Source organism: Anomaloglossus baeobatrachus, chromosome 12 (genome assembly GCF_048569485.1).
Source record: "Anomaloglossus baeobatrachus isolate aAnoBae1 chromosome 12, aAnoBae1.hap1, whole genome shotgun sequence".
Classification (NCBI taxonomy): domain Eukaryota; kingdom Metazoa; phylum Chordata; class Amphibia; order Anura; family Aromobatidae; genus Anomaloglossus; species Anomaloglossus baeobatrachus.
In genome coordinates, this window is record NC_134364.1 from 9,767,441 (window position 1) to 9,788,038 (window position 20,598).

The 20,598-nt window shown below is 53.5% G+C and overlaps 1 protein-coding gene across 1 annotated transcript in view; it reads left to right on the forward strand.

Annotated features, from left to right (window-relative positions):
* Positions 1–19,932, forward strand: part of KCNK13 (potassium two pore domain channel subfamily K member 13) — a 49,711-nt gene extending 29,779 nt beyond the window's left edge. The window contains exon 2 of the mRNA XM_075329882.1: positions 18,953–19,932. Within this exon, the coding sequence (XP_075185997.1) occupies positions 18,953–19,845 (893 nt within the window). The 3' untranslated portion in view covers positions 19,846–19,932. The remainder of the gene's footprint in view (positions 1–18,952) is intronic.
* Positions 19,933–20,598: the final 666 nt, after the last annotated feature.

Genomic DNA, 20,598 nt, shown 5'->3' on the forward strand with positions numbered 1-20,598 from the left:
GACCTCCTGCGTGAGCCCCCGGTAGTCGTGTCCGGATCACTCCTCGCGTTCCTTACCATTTCCGATGCTTTTTCGCTGTCTGCTTCTTCCATTTCCTTTAACACCAGCTGTAAATTGGCTTTTTCCCAGAGAGAAAATCTAATTAGCGGAGCGCTCCGGGGCCGGGGACAGTAATTTCCAGGAGTCGCACTGAGCGCGGAGACTCACTAATTGTGCGCATCTCGGATCCTCACTGCGACTACATCACAGAACCATCGAAAAATGTGAACTGCAGCGTCCGTGTGTAGAGCACCGAGACTGTGGAGGGCACGCGCAGCGTCCGTGTGTAGAGCACCGAGGCTGTGGAGGGCACGCGCAGTGTCCGTGTGTAGAGCACCGAGGCTGTGGAGAGCACGCGCAGCGTCCGTGTGTAGAGCACCCAGGCTGTGGAGGGCACGCGCAGTGTCCGTGTATAGAGCACCGAGGCTGCGGAGGGCACACGCAGCGTCCGTGTGTAGAGCACAGAGGCTGTGGAGGGCACGTGCAGCGTCCGTGTGTAGAGCACCGAGGCTGCGGAGGGCACACGCAGCGTCCGTGTGTAGAGCACAGAGGCTGTGGAGGGCACGTGCAGCGTCCGTGTGTAGAGCACCGAGGCTGCGGAGGGCACATGCAGCGTCCGTGTGTAGAGCACCGAGGCTGCGGAGGGCACGCGCAGCGTCCGTGTGTAGAGCACCGAGGCTGCGGAGGGCACATGCAGCGTCCGTGTGTAGAGCACCGAGGCTGTGGAGGGCACGCGCAGTGTCCGTGTGTAGAGCACCGAGGCTGCGGAGGGCACATGCAGCGTCCGTGTGTAGAGCACCGAGGCTGTGGAGGGCACGCGCAGCGTCCGTGTGTAGAGCACCGAGGCTGTGGAGGGCACGCGCAGTGTCCGTGTGTAGAGCACCGAGGCTGTGGAGAGCACGCGCAGCGTCCGTGTGTAGAGCACCCAGGCTGTGGAAGGCACGCGCAGCGTCCGTGTGTAGAGCACAGAGGCTGTGGAGGGCACGTGCAGCGTCCGTGTGTAGAGCACCCAGGCTGTGGAGGGCACGCGCAGTGTCCGTGTATAGAGCACCGAGGCTGCGGAGGGCACACGCAGCGTCCGTGTGTAGAGCACAGAGGCTGTGGAGGGCACGTGCAGCGTCCGTGTGTAGAGCACCGAGGCTGCGGAGGGCACACGCAGCGTCCGTGTGTAGAGCACAGAGGCTGTGGAGGGCACGTGCAGCGTCCGTGTGTAGAGCACCGAGGCTGCGGAGGGCACGCGCAGCGTCCGTGTGTAGAGCACCGAGGCTGCGGAGGGCACGCGCAGCGTCCGTGTGTAGAGCACCGAGGCTGTGGAGGGCACGCGCAGCGTCCGTGTGTAGAGCACCGAGGCTGCGGAGGGCACGCGCAGCGTCCGTGTGTAGAGCACAGAGGCTGGGGAGGGCACGCGCAGCGTCCGTGTGTAGAGCACAGAGGCTGTGGAGGGCACGCGCAGCGTCCGTCTGTAGAGCACCGAGGCTGCGGAGGGCACACGCAGTGTCCGTGTGTAGAGCACCGAGGCTGCGGAGGGCACATGCAGCGTCCGTGTGTAGAGCACCGAGGCTGTGGAGGGCACGCGCAGTGTCCGTGTGTAGAGCACCGAGGCTGTGGAGGGCACGCGCAGTGTCCGTGTGTAGAGCACCGAGGCTGTGGAGGGCACGCGCAGCGTCCGTGTGTAGAGCACCGAGGCTGTGGAGGGCACGCGCAGTGTCCGTGTGTAGAGCACCGAGGCTGTGGAGGGCACGCGCAGCGTCTGTCTGTAGAGCACAGAGGCTGTGGAGGGCACGCGCAGCGTCCGTCTGTAGAGCACCAGGGCTGCGGAGGGCACAGGCAGCGTCCGTGTGTAGAGCACCGAGGCTGCGGAGGGCACATGCAGCGTCCGTGTGTAGAGCACAGAGGCTGTGGAGGGCACGCGCAGCGTCCGTGTGTAGAGCACAGAGGCTGTGGAGGGCACGCGCAGCGTCCGTGTGTAGAGCACCGAGGCTGCGGAGGGCACGCGCAGCGTCCGTGTGTAGAGCACAGAGGCTGTGGAGGGCACGCGCAGCGTCTGTGTGTAGAGCACAGAGGCTGTGGAGGGCACGCGCAGCGTCCGTGTGTAGAGCAGAGAGGCTGTGGAGGGCACGCGCAGCGTCCGTGTGTAGAGCACCGAGGCTGTGGAGAGCACATGCAGCGTCCGTGTGTAGAGCACCGAGGCTGCGGAGGGCACGCGCAGCGTCCGTGTGTAGAGCACCCAGTCTGTGGAGGGCACGCGCAGCGTCCGTGTGTAGAGCACCGAGGCTGTGGAGGGCACGCGCAGCGTCCGTGTGTAGAGCACCGAGGCTGTGGAGGGCACGCGCAGCGTCCGTGTGTAGAGCACTGAGGCTGCGGAGGGCACATGCAGCGTCCGTGTGTAGAGCACCGAGGCTGTGGAGGGCACGTGCAGCGTCCGTGTGTAGAGCACCGAGGCTGCGGAGGGCACGCGCAGCGTCCGTGTGTAGAGCACCGAGGCTGCGGAGGGCACGCGCAGCGTCCGTGTGTAGAGCACCGAGGCTGTGGAGGGCACGCGCAGCGTCCGTGTGTAGAGCACCGAGGCTGCGGAGGGCACGCGCAGCGTCCGTGTGTAGAGCACCGAGGCTGTGGAGGGCACGCGCAGCGTCCGTGTGTAGAGCACAGAGGCTGGGGAGGGCACGCGCAGCGTCCGTGTGTAGAGCACAGAGGCTGTGGAGGGCACGCGCAGCGTCCGTCTGTAGAGCACCGAGGCTGCGGAGGGCACGCGCAGCGTCCGTGTGTAGAGCACCGAGGCTGCGGAGGGCACATGCAGCGTCCTTCTGTAGAGCACCGAGGCTGCGGAGGGCACATGCAGCGTCCTTCTGTAGAGCACCGAGGCTGCGGAGGGCACATGCAGCGTCCTTCTGTAGAGCACCGAGGCTGCGGAGGGCACATGCAGCGTCCTTCTGTAGAGCACCGAGGCTGCGGAGGGCACATGCAGCGTCCTTCTGTAGAGCACCGAGGCTGTGGAGGGCACATGCAGCGTCTGGGGGCCGCAGATTGTCACATGCAGCATTGATCGACCTCATTTCCAGCTTAATTCTTCACATATAGCTAATTGTATCGGAAATGTGTGTCCTGCGTCAGGAGCCGGTGAGTCACACGCAGCCCGCAGCACTCCAACCTCTTTACCCAGATGGATGAGTCAGGAGCAATACTCTGCAGAGCCATCATCAGTGCGCCCTGTGCTGTGCCACGTCATAGCCTATCAGTGATGTCATCACCGGGGGTGGGGCTGTATATAAGGGGTGTGGTCTCCTGTCTGATCACATCATTATATCAGCGATGTCATCACCGGGGGTGGGGCTGTATATAAGGGGTGTGGTCTCCTGTCTGATCACATGTCATATCATTGATGTCATCACCGGGGGTGGGGCTGTACATAAGGGGTGTGGCCTCATATCTGATCACATCATTATATCATTGATGTCATCACCGGGGGTGGGGCTGTACATAAGGGGTGTGGCCTCATATCTGATCACATCATTATATCAGTGATGTCATCACCGGGGGTGGGGCTGTACATAAGGGGTGTGGCCTCATATCTGATCACATGTCATTATATCAGTGATGTCATCACCAGGGGGTGGGGCTGTACATAAGGGGTGTGGCCTCATCTGATCACATCATTATATCATTGATGTCATCACCGGGGGTGGGGCTGTTTATAAGGGGTGTGGCCTTATGTCTGATCACATGTCATTGTATCAATGATGTCGTCACCAGGGGGCGGGGCTGTATATAAGGGAATACCCCTTTAAGTGGTGAATACAGTTGTATCCAGTGTAGACCATATACTGTGATCAGAATTGCCTGAACTCCAGACTGATACATTGTAACAAACCAGCAGCTTTGTCTAGATGTTTAGCTCACAGAGCGTTACCCACACGGGACACAATTGTATCTCTCAGCTGTGATTGGCTTTATTGCCTCTAAACCTGGGTTACAGTGTTATCATTCACTGACAGCAAGCAGAAATCTTATATCTTGAACTATAAACTGAAGGTGGAAAGTTCTCATTTCTTTATGCCACAAAAACACTTATAAATTATGATACATTGGGCAATAATTAGATTGACATTGTGTGGGGTGCAGGGGCGCGTGGCCTGAGAGTACTCTCCTTCACAATGGAAATTGGTGTAAGAATAGCGCAAATCCCCCCCGGATCGCGGCCAGAGGGGGCCTCATATTCTGACGCACAAACAATATGCGCCAAATTCATACAAAATGTGCGAATGTTAATAAATGTGGGACTTCTGCAGCGAAGGCTCCGATTTTAGTCAATCCTCGGTGTCTGATTCTTCATAACTTTCCAGCTCTTCTTGCTGTCAGTGAATGCAGACCATGCTGTGTAGACGCGGAGGCCGAGCGCGTCCTCGCCGGCACATGAAGGGTTAATCCACAGCGTCTTTATCTCTCGCCCCGTCGCTGGTGATTGATATCAGGCGCTGGGTGGAAAATGCTCCAATTATAAGAAAAGCGCAGTTCCGCGGGGAACGCCATTGTGAATGGGGAGATTAGAGGATGATTCCTCCTGATCACTGCGAGCGCAGAACAAAGATTAAGAGAAGATCTGATAATAGAGGCGCAATTTGGGCTGAGATGAACAATCACGAGCAATCACGAGCAATCCCCGATAACGCTGCGCACATCCCCGAGCACAGCCGCACTTAAAGGGGCGGCAGCCGAATATATGAATATAGAAGCTTTCTCTGCCAGGTGCTTTCTGTGGGAGACAACTAATAAGGCCCCATTCAGCGCTAAATTACCAGGACTCGCACTGATACATTGTAACAAATTACCAGGCATGTGCTGATACATTGTAACAAAACATGGGACCGGCACTGATACATTGTAACAAATTACCAGGCCATGTGCTGATACATTGTAACAAAACATGGGACCGGCACTGATACATTGTAACAAATCAGGACCTCCACTGATACATTGTAACAAATCAGAACATGCACTGATACATTGGAACAAATCATGACCTGCACTGTAACAGATTATCAGGGCCTGAACTGATACATTGTAACAAATCAGGACCTGCACTGATACATTGTAACAAATCAGGACCTGCACTGATACATTGTAACAAATCAGGACCTGCACTGATACATTGTAACAAATCAGGACCTGCACTGATACATTGTAACAAATCGGGACCACCCCCACTGATACATTGTAATAAATCTGGACCTCCACTGATACATTGTAACAAATCAGGACCTGCACTGATACATTGTAACAAATCAGGACCTCCACTGATACATTGTAACAAATCGGGACCAACCACCCCCCCCACTGATACATTGTAACAAAACATGGGACCTGCACTGATACATTGTAACAAATCGGGACCACCCCCACTGATACATTGTAACAAATCGGGACCACCCCCACTGATACATTGTAATAAATCAGGAGCGCCCCCCCACTGATACATTTTAACAAATCAGGACCTGCACTGATACATTGTAACAAATCGGGAGCCCCCACTGATACATTGTAATAAATATCAGGACCACCACCCCACTGATACATTGTAATAAATCAGGAGCGCCCCCACTGATACATTGTAACAAATCAGGACCTGCACTGATACATTGTAGCAAATCGGGAGCCCCCCACTGATACATTGTAATAAATCAGGACCACCCCCCCACTGATACATTGTAATAAATCAGGACCACCCCCCCACTGATACATTGTAATAAATCAGGAGCGCCCCCCCCCCACTGATACATTGTAACAAATCAGGACCTGCACTGATACATTGTAACAAATCGGGACCGGCACTGATACATTGTAACAAATCAGGACCTGCACTGATACATTGTAACAAATCGGGACCGGCACTGATACATTGTAATAAATCAGGAGCCCCCCCACTGATCCATTGTAACAAATCAGGATCTTCGCTCATACATTGTAATAAATCAGGTCCCCCACTGATACATTGTAACAAATCGGGAACCTCCCCCACTGATACATTGTAACAAATCAGCCCCCTGACACATTGTAACAAATCAGGACCCCCACTGATACATTGTAACAAATCGGGACCACCCCCACTGATACATTGTAATAAATCAGGAGCGCCCCCCACTGATACATTGTAATAAATCAGGACCACCCCCCCACTGATACATTGTAATAAATCAGGAGCGCCCCCCCACTGATACATTGTAATAAATCAGGAGCGCCCCCACTGATACATTGTAACAAATCAGGACCTGCACTGATACATTGTAACAAATCAGGAGCCCCCTGATACATTGTAACAAATCAGGAGCCCCCCCCCCCACTGATCCATTGTAACAAATCAGGATCTTCGCTCATACATTGTAATAAATCAGGTCCCCCACTGATACATTGTAACAAATCAGCCCCCCTGACACATTGTAACAAATCAGGACCTGCACTGATACATTGTAACAAACATGGGATTTGTGTGTGTTTGGCTCACAGAGGATTGTGTAAGCTGAATTCAATTATAACAGATTTTCTGTCTGTTGGTGGAAACAAGAAAGCTTCCATTCACTGACAGAAGCAGAGATGCAGCATTGGTGAGAATGTGACGTGCTATGTTCCGTGGCGCCGGAGGAGCTCCGTTGCTTCCCTGGGTTCCCTGCGGCGGGGGAATGTGGTGAGGATGGCGCGGTCCGGGGCATGAATGGTTTGTGTGATGTTTGCTGCTGACATATGTCACCGCGGCTCGCTATAATCCTGCGGGAAGAGCCTCCGGTGACATCCCCGGCCCCGGCGGCCTGACATGAAAGGAGCCTCGCACTGTACAAGAGCAGAAGCCTCGGGGGGCAGAGACGTCCCCGCAATTATGTAACCAACAAGACCTTGTGCTGTTATCCCACAGCCTCGAGCGCCACAGGAGGCAAGTAACACGCTTCAGCCGCTAATTACAGCAACCGCCGCCGCGCGTCTGGCAGAGCCGAGTGCTGGACTAGTCAGGGATCGCTGCAGAGGACACCCGCAGCGCCATCACAGGACCCTCCTTATATTCAGACTGTGGAGCGCCATCACAGGACCCTCCTTATACTCAGGCTATGCAGCGCCATCACAGGACCCTCCTTATATTAAGGCTGTGCAGTGGCCATCACAGGACCCTCCTTATACTCAGGCTGTGCAGCGCCATCACAGGACCCTCCTTATATTCAGGCTGTGCAGCGCCATCACAGGACCCTCCTTATATTAAGGCTGTGCAGTGGCCATCACAGGACCCTCCTTATACTCCGGCTGTGCAGTGGCCATCACAGGACCCTCCTTATACTCAGGCTGTGCAGTGGCCATCAGAGGACCTTCCTTTTATTCAGACTGTGCAGCGCCATCACAGGATCCTCCTTATATTCAGGCTGTGCAGCGCCATCACAGGACCCTCCTTATACTCAGGCTGTGGAGTGACCATCACAGGACCCTCCTTATACTCAGGCTGTGCAGCTCCATCACAGGACCCTCCTTATACTCAGGCTGTGGAGTGACCATCACAGGACCCTCCTTATACTCAGGCTGTGCAGCGCCATCACAGGACCCTCCTTATACTCAGGCTGTGGAGTGACCATCACAGTACCCTCCTTATACTCAAGCTGTGGAGTGACCATCACAGGACCCTCCTTATACTCAGGCTGTGCAGCGCCATCACAGGACCCTCCTTATACTCAGGCTGTGGAGTGACCATCACAGAACCCTCCTTATATTCAGGCTGTGCAGTGGCCATCACAGGACCCTCCTTATACTCCGGCTGTGCAGTGGCCATCACAGGACTCTCCTTATACTCAGGCTGTGCAGTGGCCATCACAGAACCCTCCTTATATTCAGGCTGTGCAGCGCCATCACAGGACCCTCCTTATATTCAGGATGTGCAGCGCCATCATAGGACCCTCCTTATACTCAGGCTGTGCAGTGGCCATCACAAGACCCTCCTTATACTCAGGCTGTGCAGTGGCCATCACAGGACCCTCCTTATATTCAGGCTGTGCAGCGCCATCACAGGACCCTCCTGATACTCATGCTGTGGAGTGACCATCACAGGACCCTCCTTATACTCAGGCTATGGAGTGACCATCACAGGTTTATTGCCTGATGGATGCGAGCTTACCGTGCCATCATTACCGTGCCACCTTACATTGCCATTTTAACCATGCTGTCTTTACCATGCCATCTTACTGTGCCACCTTCCCGTGGCATCTTCCCATGCCATATTTACTGTGACATTTTTATTGTGCAATCATACCGTGCCATCTTTACGATGCTATCTTTTCCATGCCACCACCTTACTGTTCCATCTTTACCATGCCACCTTGCCGTGCCATCTGTTGCCTTTAGGCCTCGTAATAAATTTGCCACCACCTTATCGTTTCACTTTTACTGTGCCAACTTACTATTCCATCGTTACTGTGCCACCTTACCATGCCATTTTTATTGTGCCACCTTACTGTTCCATCCTTACTGTGCCACCTTAATGTGCCATTTTTTATTGTGCCACCTCACCGTTCCATCTTTATTGTGCCATCTTACCGTGCCATCTTTACCATACTATCTTTGCTGTGCCACCACCTTACCGTTCCATCTATACTGTGCCACCTCACCGTTCCATCTATACTGTGCCATCTTACCGTGCCATCTTTACCATGCTATCTTTACCATGTCACCACCTTACTGTTTCATCTTTACTGTGCCTCCTTGCCGTGCCATCTGTCGCCTTCAGGTCTCGTAATGAATGTGCGTGGCGCGGTTTGCACATTTTCCTGGATGCCTCTGCGCAGAATAGCGCCTCAGAGTGCTCCATGCCGCAGCAGAGATGTATGCCGACATATACCAGTGCGATGTGGGCGGCAGCACAGACCTTGCTCGGGTGACTGGGAGCCTGAGGACGCAGTTCTCGTACTTGTTGGAGGCTTTCCTGGCGCACACAATGATTAGGCGCGGACTGTGACGGGAGTAAACCGCGATCGTCTCCTGTTCGTTAAAAGTTAAACTTGCTACTTTACATTTATTCTTATTAAACATTTTCTCCATTATAAAGAATGAAGGAATTCTTAATTCTATCATTTACTACTCGTTGCCCTGGTTACCGACCACCTCAGCAGCCTGTGAGTGGTGGTCGGCCTTTTAGGTAAGGAACGCAGCTCTTTCAAGGCTATGGAGCTTGTAAGCGCCGCTCTGAAGCTGGTCGCACCGCTATATCCGGCCATCTTCAGTGCCCCGACACTGCTACAATGCTGTAGAGATAACATAGTGCCCAGTCCAGACCAGGGGGTGACCCTACCGCTGGGCCAAACTGTCAGTCCTGGGGAGGGCACGAGGGGGGGAAGGGCACAGCTGAGGAAAGAAGATGACACCGCCCCTTTAAGGGACTTTAAAGTAATTGTGGGGACGTTGAACATGAAACGATTGAGACATTATATCCCGAACACAAAGGATGAGCAATCGCTACATTGTAGCCAAATGTTCTGTTCAGTCTCTGGCCTCCATTGTGGGTGTTTCTGCTGAGTTTTGTCCATGGAAGTTAATGGTGACAAACAGAGAAAACCTTCTGCGACAATGTAACATCTGTGGAAAGAGCAGGGAACGATCCCCCTCCTTCTCCTCAGGGAACGATCCCCCTCCTCCTCCTCAGGGAACGATCCCCCTCCTCCTCCTCCTCAGGGAAAGATCCCCCTACTCCTCCTCCTCAGGGAATGATCCTCCTCCTCCTCAGGGAAAGATCCCCCTACTCCTCCTCCTCAGGGAACGATCCCCCTCCTCCTCCTCCTCAGGGAAAGATCCCCCTACTCCTCCTCCTCAGGGAACGATCCCCCTCCTCCTCCTCCTCAGGGAAAGATCCCCCTACTCCTCCTCCTCAGGGAATGATCCTCCTCCTCCTCAGGGAACGATCCCCCTCCTCCTCCTCCTCAGGGAACGATCCCCCTCCTCCTCCTCAGGGAAAGATCCCCCTACTCCTCCTCCTCAGGGAATGATCCTCCTCCTCCTCAGGGAACGATCCCCCTCCTCCTCCTCCTCAGGGAACGATCCCCCTCCTCCTCAGGGAACGATCCCCCTCCTCCTCCTCCTCAGGGAACGATCCCCCTACTCCTCCTCCTCAGGGAACGATCCCCCTCCTCCTCCTCCTCAGGGAAAGATCCCCCTACTCCTCCTCCTCAGGGAATGATCCTCCTCCTCGTCAGGGAACGATCCCCCTCCTCCTCCTCCTCAGGGAACGATCCCCCTCCTCCTCCTCCTCAGGGAACGATCCCCCTCCTCCTCCTCCTCAGGGAACGATCCCCCTACTCCTCCTCCTCAGGGAATGATCCTCCTCCTCCTCAGGGAACGATCCCCCTCCTCCTCAGGGAACGATCCCCCTCCTTCTCCTCCTCAGGGAACGATCCCCCTCCTCCTCCTCAGGGAACAATCCCCCTCCTCCTCAGGGAACGATCCCCCTCCTCCTCAGGGAACGATCCCCCTCCTCCTCCTCCTCAAGGAATGATCCTCCTCCTCAGGGAACGATACCCCCTCCTCAGGGAACAATCACTCTCCTCCTCAGGGAACGATCCCCCTCTTCCTCCTCCTCAGGGAACAATCCCCCTCCTCCTCAGGGAACGATCCCCCTCCTCCTCAGGGAACGATCACCCTCCTCCTCCTCAGGGAACGATCCTCCTCCTCCTCAGGGAATGATCCTCCTCCTCCTCAGGGAATGATCCTCCTCCTCCTCAGGGAATGATCCCCCTCCTCCTCAGGAAACGATCCTCCTCCTCCTCCTCAAGGAACGATCCTCCTCCTCCTCAGGGAATGATCCTCCTCCTCAGGGAACGATCCTCCTCTTCCTCAGGGACCGATCCCCCTCCTCCTCCTCAGGGAACGATCCTCCTCCTCCTCAGGGAATGATCCCCCTCCTCCTCAGGGAATGATCCCCCTCCTCCTCAGGGAACGATCCCCCTCCTCCTCAGGGAACGATCACCCTCCTCCTCAGGGAACGATCACCCTCCTCCTCCTCAGGGAATGATCCTCCTCCTCCTCAGGGAATGATCCTCCTCCTCCTCAGGGAATGATCCCCCTCCTCCTCAGGGAACGATACCCCTCCTCCTCCTCAGGAAACGATCCTCCTCCTCCTCAGGGAACGATCCTCCTCCTCCTCAGGGAATGATCCTCCTCCTCAGGGAATGATCCTCCTCCTAAGGGAATGATCCCCCTCCTCCTCAGGGAACGATCCTCCTCCTCAGGGAACGATCCCCCTTCTCCTCCTCAGGGAACGATCCTCCTCCTCAGGGAACGATCCTCCTCCTCCTCAGGGAACGATCCCCCTCCTCCTCAGGGAATGATCCCCCTCCTCCTCAGGGAACGATCCCCCTCCTCCTCAGGGAACGATCACCCTCCTCCTTCTCAGGGAACGATCACCCTCCTCCTCCTCAGGAAACGATCCTCCTCCTCCTCAGGGAACGATCCTCCTCCTCCTCAGGGAATGATCCTCCTCCTCAGGGAATGATCCTCCTCCTAAGGGAATGATCCCCCTCCTCCTCAGGGAACGATCCTCCTCCTCCTCAGGGAACGATCCCCCTTCTCCTCCTCAGGGAACGATCCTCCTCTCCTCAGGGAACGATCCTCCTCCTCCTCAGGGAACGATCCTTCTCCTCCTCAGGGAGCAATCCCCCTCCTCCTCCTCAGGGAACGATCCTCCTCCTCCTCAGGGAATGATCCTCCTCCTCAGGGAACGATCCTTCTCCTCCTCAGGGAGCGATCCCCCTCCTCCTCCTCAGGGAACGATCCTCCTCCTCCTCAGGGAATGATCCTCCTCAGGGAACGATCCTTCTCCTCCTAAGGGAATGATCCCCCTCCTCCTCAGGGAACGATCCTCCTCCTCCTCAGGGAACGATCCTCCTCCTCCTCAGGGAACGATCCCCCTTCTCCTCCTCAGGGAACGATCCTCCTCCTCCTCAGGGAACGATCCTCCTCCTCCTCAGGGAACAATCCTCCTCCTCCTCAGGGAACAATCCTCCTCCTCCTCAGGGAATGATCCCCCTCCTCCTCAGGGAACGATCCTCCTCCTCAGGGAACGATCCTCCTCCTCCTCAGGGAACGATCCTCCTCCTCAGGGAGCGATCCTCCTCCTCCTCAGGGAACAATCCTCCTCCTCCTCAGGGAACGATCTTCCTCCTCCTCAGGGAGCGATCCTCCTCCTCCTCAGGGAATGATCCTCCTCCTCCTCAGGGAACGATCCTCCTCCTCCTCAGGGAATGATCCTCCTCCTCCTCAGGGAACAATCCTCCTCCTCCTCAGGGAACGATCTTCCTCCTCCTCAGGGAGCGATCCTCCTCCTCCTCAGGGAATGATCCTCCTCCTCCTCAGGGAGCGATCCCCCTCCTCCTCCTCAGGGAACGATCCTTCTCAGGGAATGAACTCCCTCCTCCTCCTCCTCAGGAACAGATCCCCCTCCTCCTCCCCAGGGCCACAAATACCCTGTAATGCCCACGGACTCTGCAGATGATGCTGCCAGGATCGTTAGTCTTTGGCATTTCTCCTTGAGTGCCCAGTTTTTCCTCCAAGGTGCCCGCGTTCAGATCTGCAGCTTGTTTCTATGGTAACCATTGATGTTTGGATGGAAAAGTTATCGAAAAAGCAGTAACATTGGAGTCTGAGGCTGAAGTTCTGAGATCTGTACATGAAAGAGCGACAAGAGCAGAACTCCGGGGACACGACCCCCCCAAACACACAAAGGAAGGCGGAACACGGAGCAGCACAGAGGATTTCAGGACAGGAGAGCGCTGATATATAGAGGAAGGAGCAGGTCCCAGCAGCACAGAGTATTTCAGGAGAGGAGAGCGCTGATATATAGAGGAAGGAGCAGGTCCCAGCAGCACAGAGTATTTCAGGAGAGGAGAGCGCTGATCTTATAGGAGGACACAGAGATACAGAGGAAGGAGCAGGTCCCAGCAGCACAGAGTATTTCAGGAGAGGAGAGCGCTGATCTTATAGGAGGACACAGATATACATAGAGGAAGGAGCAGGTCCCAGCAGCACAGAGTATTTCAGGACAGGAGAGCACTGATCTTATAGGAGGTCACAGAGATACAGAGGAAGGAGCAGGTCCCAGCAGCACAGAGTATTTCAGGAGAGGAGAGCGCTGATCTTATAGGAGGACACAGAGATACAGAGGAAGGAGCAGGACCCAGCAGCACAGAGTATTTCAGGACAGGAGAGCGCTGATCTTATAGGAGGACACAGAGATACATAGAGGAAGGAGCAGGTCCCAGCAGCACAGAGTATTTCAGGAGGGGACAGCGCTGATCTTATAGGAGGTCACAGAGATACATAGAGGAAGGAGCTGCCATCCCTCCTGCAGGGTGAGCGCCTTTCCCTTGTCTCTGGGTGGATTCTTCGTCTCGGGGGTGAGCTGTGACATCTCTTGGAGGATAGACTGCAGTGAATACTGACGAGCAGCCGTGATTTCTGTGTGTTTTGCTTTTAGGCTGTCATTAAGAACATTACTAGGAGATCCCCAGAGAGATGCAGACGCAGGAGAAGTGAGATCCCTGCGCATAATCACAGGGGGGCTGATAAACAGGGGTCCAACAGCCACAGCCTCCAGAGAACATTGCACCCACAGACCCCCCCATAGGCGGATTGCCCCCCTGTCCGTGGCCCCTTTGGCAGCTCCGTGATTCATCCTTCATGTCAGTGTATCAGATTGATTGACAGTGACTCAGCTTCTCGTTGTTACCTTTCATCAAAGAGTTAAACTTTGTAATCATTTTTTGTTGGATTCTCATTAATTTTCTAATTTACGACAGAATAGAAGCGGATGATTCTGGATATTCGAGGACTCTCAGCCGCGGGCTCCATTGTGCGCCATTGTCTCTCCCTATTTTACGCTTTTTCCTGTCCTCTCGCCAAAGTCCACTTGTGAGGAATCTTCTGATTGGCTGCCGGGATGGACATGGATTTAACGGGGGGCTCTTAAATTCATGTTTGGATATATTACATAGACATGATAGTGATGCAGGTCAGTGTGTGAGGACGTGGGTCACTGGTCCTGAACATTAGGCCTGAATGGCCATCATTGCACCTGAACCCTCATAATTGGGCCTGATCCCCATCTCCGCACATGAACCCCATCATTATACTTGAATACCATCAAGTCAGTGGGCCTGACCCTACCATCACTTTGTCTGATCCCCAACATTGGCCCTGATCTCCAACATTGGCCCTGATCCCCAACATTGGCCCTGATCTCCAACATTGGCCCTGATCTTCAACATTGGCCCTGATCCCCAACATTGGCCCTGATCCCTAACATTGGCCCTGATCCCCAACATTGGCCCTGATCTCCAACATTGGCCCTGATCTCCAACATTGGCCCTGATCTCCAACATTGGCCCTGATCCCCAACATTGGCCCTGATCTCCAACATTGGCCCTGATCTCCAACATTGGCCCTGATCCCCAACATTGGCCCTGATCTCCAACATTGGCCCTGATCTCCAACATTGGCCCTGATCCCCAACATTGGCCCTGATCCCCAACATTGGCCCTGATCCCCAACATTGGCCCTGATCCCCAACATTGGCCCTGATCTCCAACATTGGCCCTGATCCCCAACATTGGCCCTGATCTCCAACATTGGCCCTGATCCCCAACATTGGCCCTGATCTCCAACATTGGCCCTGATCCCCAACATTGGCCCTGATCTCCAACATTGGCCCTGATCCCCAACATTGGCCCTGATCCCCAACATTGGCCCTGATCTCCAACATTGGCCCTGATCCCCAACATTGGCCCTGACCCCCATAATTTTCTCTGATCCCCAACATTGGCCCTGATCCCCAACATTGGCCCTGATCCCCAACATTGGCCCTGATCTCCAACATTGGCCCTGATCTCCAACATTGGCCCTGATCCCCAACATTGGCCCTGATCCCCAACATTGGCCCTGATCTCCAACATTGGCCCTGATCCCCAACATTGGCCCTGATCCCCAACATTGGCCCTGACCCCCATCATTTTGTCTGATCCCCAACATTGGCCCTGATCCCCAACATTGGCCCTGATCCCCAACATTGGCCCTGACCCCATAATTTTCTCTGATCCCCAACATTGGCCATGACACCTTTCATTATGTCCGATCCCTAACATTGGGCCTAACCCCCATCATATTGTCTCACTCCCAAGATTGGGTCTAACCCCCATCATTTGTTCTGATCCTCCACCATTGGGTCTGACGCCCGTCATTTTGTCTTATCTCCCAACATTGTGCCTGACCCCCTTCATTTTCACTGATCCCCAACACTGACCCTGAGCCACCAACATTTGTTGTGATCCTCCCACATTGGCCCTGACCCCATCAATTGTTTTGATCCTCCACCATTCGGTCTGAGTCTCATCATTTTTTCTGATCCCCACCATTGGGCCCAAACCACTATCATTGAGTCTGAACCCCCATCACTGGACCATCATTGTGCATGGACCCTAATAATTGGGTCTGAATCCCCATCACTGGACCATCATTGTGCATGGACCCTAATAATTGGGTCTGAATCCCCATCACTGGACCATCATTGTGCATGGACCCTAATAATTGGGTCTGAATCCCCATCACTGGACCATCATTGTGCATGGACCCTAATAATTGGGTCTGAACCCCCATCACTGGACCATCATTGTGCATTGATCCCAATAATTGGGTCTGAACCCCCATCTTCACCACAAAGCAAAATTCACTCTTTATCTTTTCAAATAAAATCCCATTGATTTCTATGGTGTTGGAGATCTCAACTCGTATGACACACACAAGGACAATCCCTGCTCAGTGGCTCCAGCGTCTTTGCGCTGTCTTTCATAGTCTATGGATGTCTTAAATCCACTTACTGCCTTATCAAAAAGCTTAAGCTGCTGCTTTGTCCCTCCCATATGCTTTACACTGCAGCTTTCCTCTTTTGAAGCAAAGCTATACTCAATGACTCCTTACGTTTAGATATTTACGTTAGTGCAATGTTCATCTTCAGTCTCATCACAGCCACAGGCTGCTTATTCCCTCACATAATGCTTTACACTGCAGCTCTGCTTGTTCAGATTGGCGGCTCCGTAGGACGTCATTGCATGGAGAAACGATCACATTACAGCAAGGAAAGAAAGAAACAACAAGCAACTGAACCTCCAGCGACAAACTGAAGAGTATCAGAAATCTGCCTGATCTGTACTGAGGGGAGGAGCCTCGATAAGGGGGAGGAGCCTCGATAAGGGGGAGGAGCCGGAATATGTTCTCATTTCTGGTTTACACATATAGTGTGATGCTTTGTTGCACGTTATACCTGCATTGTTACAATAGCCATGTCATCATCTCCATCTGAAGGTCATTGTGCCTTACAATATGACACTACTGGCCTTTATAGATGCTATTATGGGACGTTCACAGACTGTCATGTAAAAAGGAAGCTACTGCCTATACGACATTGTGGGTCTGACGTCATCTCCTCTCTCCTGTATGGAAGGCTGACATCATCTCCTCTCTTCTGTATCGGGGGCTGACGTCCTCGCCTCTCTTCTGTATCGGGGGCTGACGTCCTCGCCTCTCTTCTGTATGGGGGGCTGACGTCCTCTCCTCTCTTCTGTATGGGCGCTGACGTCATTTCCTCTCTTCTGTATGGGGGGCTGACGTCCTCTCCTCTCTTCTGTATGGGCGCTGACATCATTTCCTCTCTTCTGTATGGGGGGCTGACGTCATCTCCTCTCTTCTGTATGGAGGGCTGACGTCCTCTCCTCTCTTCTGTATGGGGGCTGACGTCATCTCTTCTCTTCTGTATGGGGGGCTGACGTCATCTCTTCTCTTCTGTATTGGGGGCTGACGTCATCTCTTCTCTTCTGTATGGGGGGATGACGTCATCTCCTCTCTTCTGTATGGGGGGCTGACGTCATCTCCTCTCTTCTGTATGGGGGGCTGACGTCATCTCCTCACTTCTGTGTGGAGGGCTGACGTCATTTCCTCTCTTCTGTATGGGGGGCTGACGTCATCTCCTCTTTTCTGTATGGGGGGCTGACGTCATCTCCTCTCTTCTGTATGGGGGCTGACGTCCTCGCCTCTCTTCTGTATGGGGGGCTGACGTCCTCGCCTCTCTTCTGTATGGAAGGCTGACATCATCTCTGTTCTGTATGGGGGGCTGACGTTATCTCCTCTCTTTTGTATGGGGGCTGACCTCATGTCCTCTCTTCTGTATGGGGGCTGACGTCATCTCCTCTCTTCTGTATGGGGGCTGACGTCATCTCCTCTCTTCTGTATGGGGGCTGACGTCATCTCCTCTCTTCTGTATGGGGGCTGACGTCATCTCCTCTCTTCTGTATGGGGGCTGACGTCATTTCCTCTCTTCTGTATGGGGGGGCTGACGTCATCTCCTCTCTTCTGTATGGGGGCTGACGTCATCTCCTCTCTTCTGTATGGGGGCTGATGTCCTCGCCTCTCTTTTGTATGGGGGGCTGACGTCCTCGCCTCTCTTCTGTATGGAAGGCTGACATCATCTCCTCTCTTCTGTATGGGGGGCTAACGTCATCTCCTCTCTTCTGTATGGTGGCTGACGTCATCTCCTCTCTTCTGTATGGGGGCTGACGTCATTTCCTCTCTTCTGTGTGGAGGGCTGACATCATTTCCTCTCTTATGTATGGGGGGGCTGACGTCATCTCCTCTCTTCTGTATGGGGGCTGACGTCATTTCCTCTCTTCTGTATGGGGGGGCTGACGTCATTTCCTCTCTTCTGTATGGGGGGGCTGACGTCATCTCCTCTCTTCTGTATGGGGGCTGACGTCCTCGCCTCTCTTCTGTATGGGGGGCTGACGTCCTCGCCTCTCTTCTGTATGGAAGGCTGACATCATCTTCTCTGTTCTGTATGGGGGGCTGACGTTATCTCCTCTCTTCTGTATGGGGGCTGACGTCATGTCCTCTCTTCTGTATGGGGGCTGACGTCATCTCCTCTCTTCTGTATGGGGGCTGACGTCATCTCCTCTCTTCTGTATGGGGGCTGACGTCATCTCCTCTCTTCTGTATGGGGGCTGACGTCATCTCCTCTCTTCTGTATGGGGGCTGACGTCATTTCCTCTCTTCTGTATGGGGGGGCTGACGTCATCTCCTCTCTTCTGTATGGGGGCTGACGTCATCTCCTCTCTTCTGTATGGGGGCTGATGTCCTCGCCTCTCTTTTGTATGGGGGGCTGACGTCCTCGCCTCTCTTCTGTATGGAAGGCTGACATCATCTCCTCTCTTCTGTATGGGGGGCTAACGTCATCTCCTCTCTTCTGTATGGGGGCTGACGTCATCTCCTCTCTTCTGTATGGGGGCTGACGTCATTTCCTCTCTTCTGTATGGGGGGCTGACGTCATCTCCTCTCTTCTGTATGGGGGGCTGACGTCATCTCCTCTTTTCTGTATGGGGGGCTGACGTCATCTCCTCTCTTCTGTATGGGGGGCTGACGTCATCTCCTCTCTTCTGTATGGGGGGCTGACGTCATCTCCTGTCTTCTGTATGGAAGGCTGACGTTATCTCCTCTCTTCTGTATGGGGGACTGACGTCATCTCCTCTCTTCTGTATGGGGGGCTGACGTCATCTCTCTTCTGTATGGGGGGCTGACGTCATCTCCTCTCTTCTGTATGGAAGGCTGACGTTATCTCCTCTCTTCTGTATGGGGGGCTGATGTCATCTCCTCTCTTCTGTATGGGGGGCTGACGTCATCGTCTCTATTCTGTATGGGGGGCTGACGTCATCTCCTCTCTTCTGTATGGGGGGCTGACGTCATCTCCTGTCTTCTGTATGGGGGGCTGACGTCATCTCCTGTCTTCTGTATGGGGAGGGGCTGACGTCATCTCCTCTCTTCTGTATGGGGCTGTGACATCATTTCTTCTTCTTTGCTTGTCTTTCAGGGTTTGGCATGACGACTCCAGCCACCATTACTGGGAAGATTTTCTTGATTTTCTACGGCCTCATCGGTTGCGCTGCCACCATCTTGTTTTTTAACCTCTTCCTGGAGCGGCTAATTACAGTCATAGCTTATGTAATGAAATCTTGTCACGAGAGGCAGCTCAGGAGGAAGGACGGCATTCCCACCGAAACGCGCCGGGGGTCAGGTAACTCGGAGGTGGACAGCCTGTCTGGATGGAAGCCGTCCGTCTACTATGTGATGCTTATATTATGCCTGGCCTCCATCGTTATATCCTGCTGTGCCTCCGCCATGTACTCGCCCATTGAAGGGTGGGGATACTTCGACTCCCTCTACTTTTGCTTCGTTGCCTTCAGCACTATAGGATTTGGAGACATGGTCAGTAGCCAAAAAGCCAAATATGAGAACCAAGGACTCTACCGATGCGGCAACTTCCTCTTCATCTTCATGGGGGTCTGCTGCATTTACTCCCTCTTCAACGTCATCTCCATAGTCATTAAACAGTGCGTCAACTGGATACTAAAAAAGCTGGAATGTCGCTGCTGCCACAAATGCCAAAGAAAGCTATGTAGGACCAAGAGGAATGTGGTGATGCCGGGAAACGTACGGACGAGGCGCAACATATCCATCGAAACCGATGGCGTCTATGAGAGCGAGACTGACGGCAGGAGGATGTCCGGGGAGATGATCTCCATGAAAGACTTCTTGGCCTCTAACAAGGTCTCCTTGGCCATCATGCAGAAACAGCTGTCCGAGACGGCCAACGGCTGCCCGCGGCAAATCGGCACCAGCTCTAGGCACAATGGCTTTTCAGGGGGAGTGGGGGCATTAGCCATTATGAATAACAGACTTGCCGAAACGAGTGTGGACAGGTGAATCTTCCAGAAGACGATGCAACGTTCTGTCAATGACATGCGAAGTGTGAATGTGAGACAAAGAATCCATAGATACATGAGAGTTACCTCCGGCATTATACTCCAGAGCTGCACTCACTATTCTGCTGGTGCAGTCACTGTGTACATACATTACATTATATACAAAATAATACAGATACTGAGGATTACACCCAGTATACAGGACAGGAGAAGTGGTACTGTGCAGTGTATATATAAAGAATAATACAGATACTGAGGATTACACCCAGTATACAGGACAGGAGAAGTGGTACTGTGCAGTGTATATATACAGAATAATACAGATACTGAGGATTACACCCAGTATACAGGACAGGAGAAGTGGTACTGTGCAGTGTATATATACAGAATAATACAGGTACTGAGGATTACACCCAGTATACAGGACAGGAGAAGTGGCACTGTGCAGTGTATATATACAGAATAATACAGATACTGAGGAATACACCCAGTATACAGGACAGGAGAAGTGGTACTGTGCAGTGTATATATACAGAATAATACAGACACTGAGGATTACACCCAGTATACAGGACAGGAGAAGTGGTACTGTGCAGTGTATATATACAGAATAATACAGATACTGAGGATTACACCCAGTATACAGGACAGGAGAAGTGGTACTGTGCAGTGTATATATACAGAATAATACAGATACTGAGGATTACACCCAGTATACAGGACAGGAGAAGTGGTACTGTGCAGTGTATATATA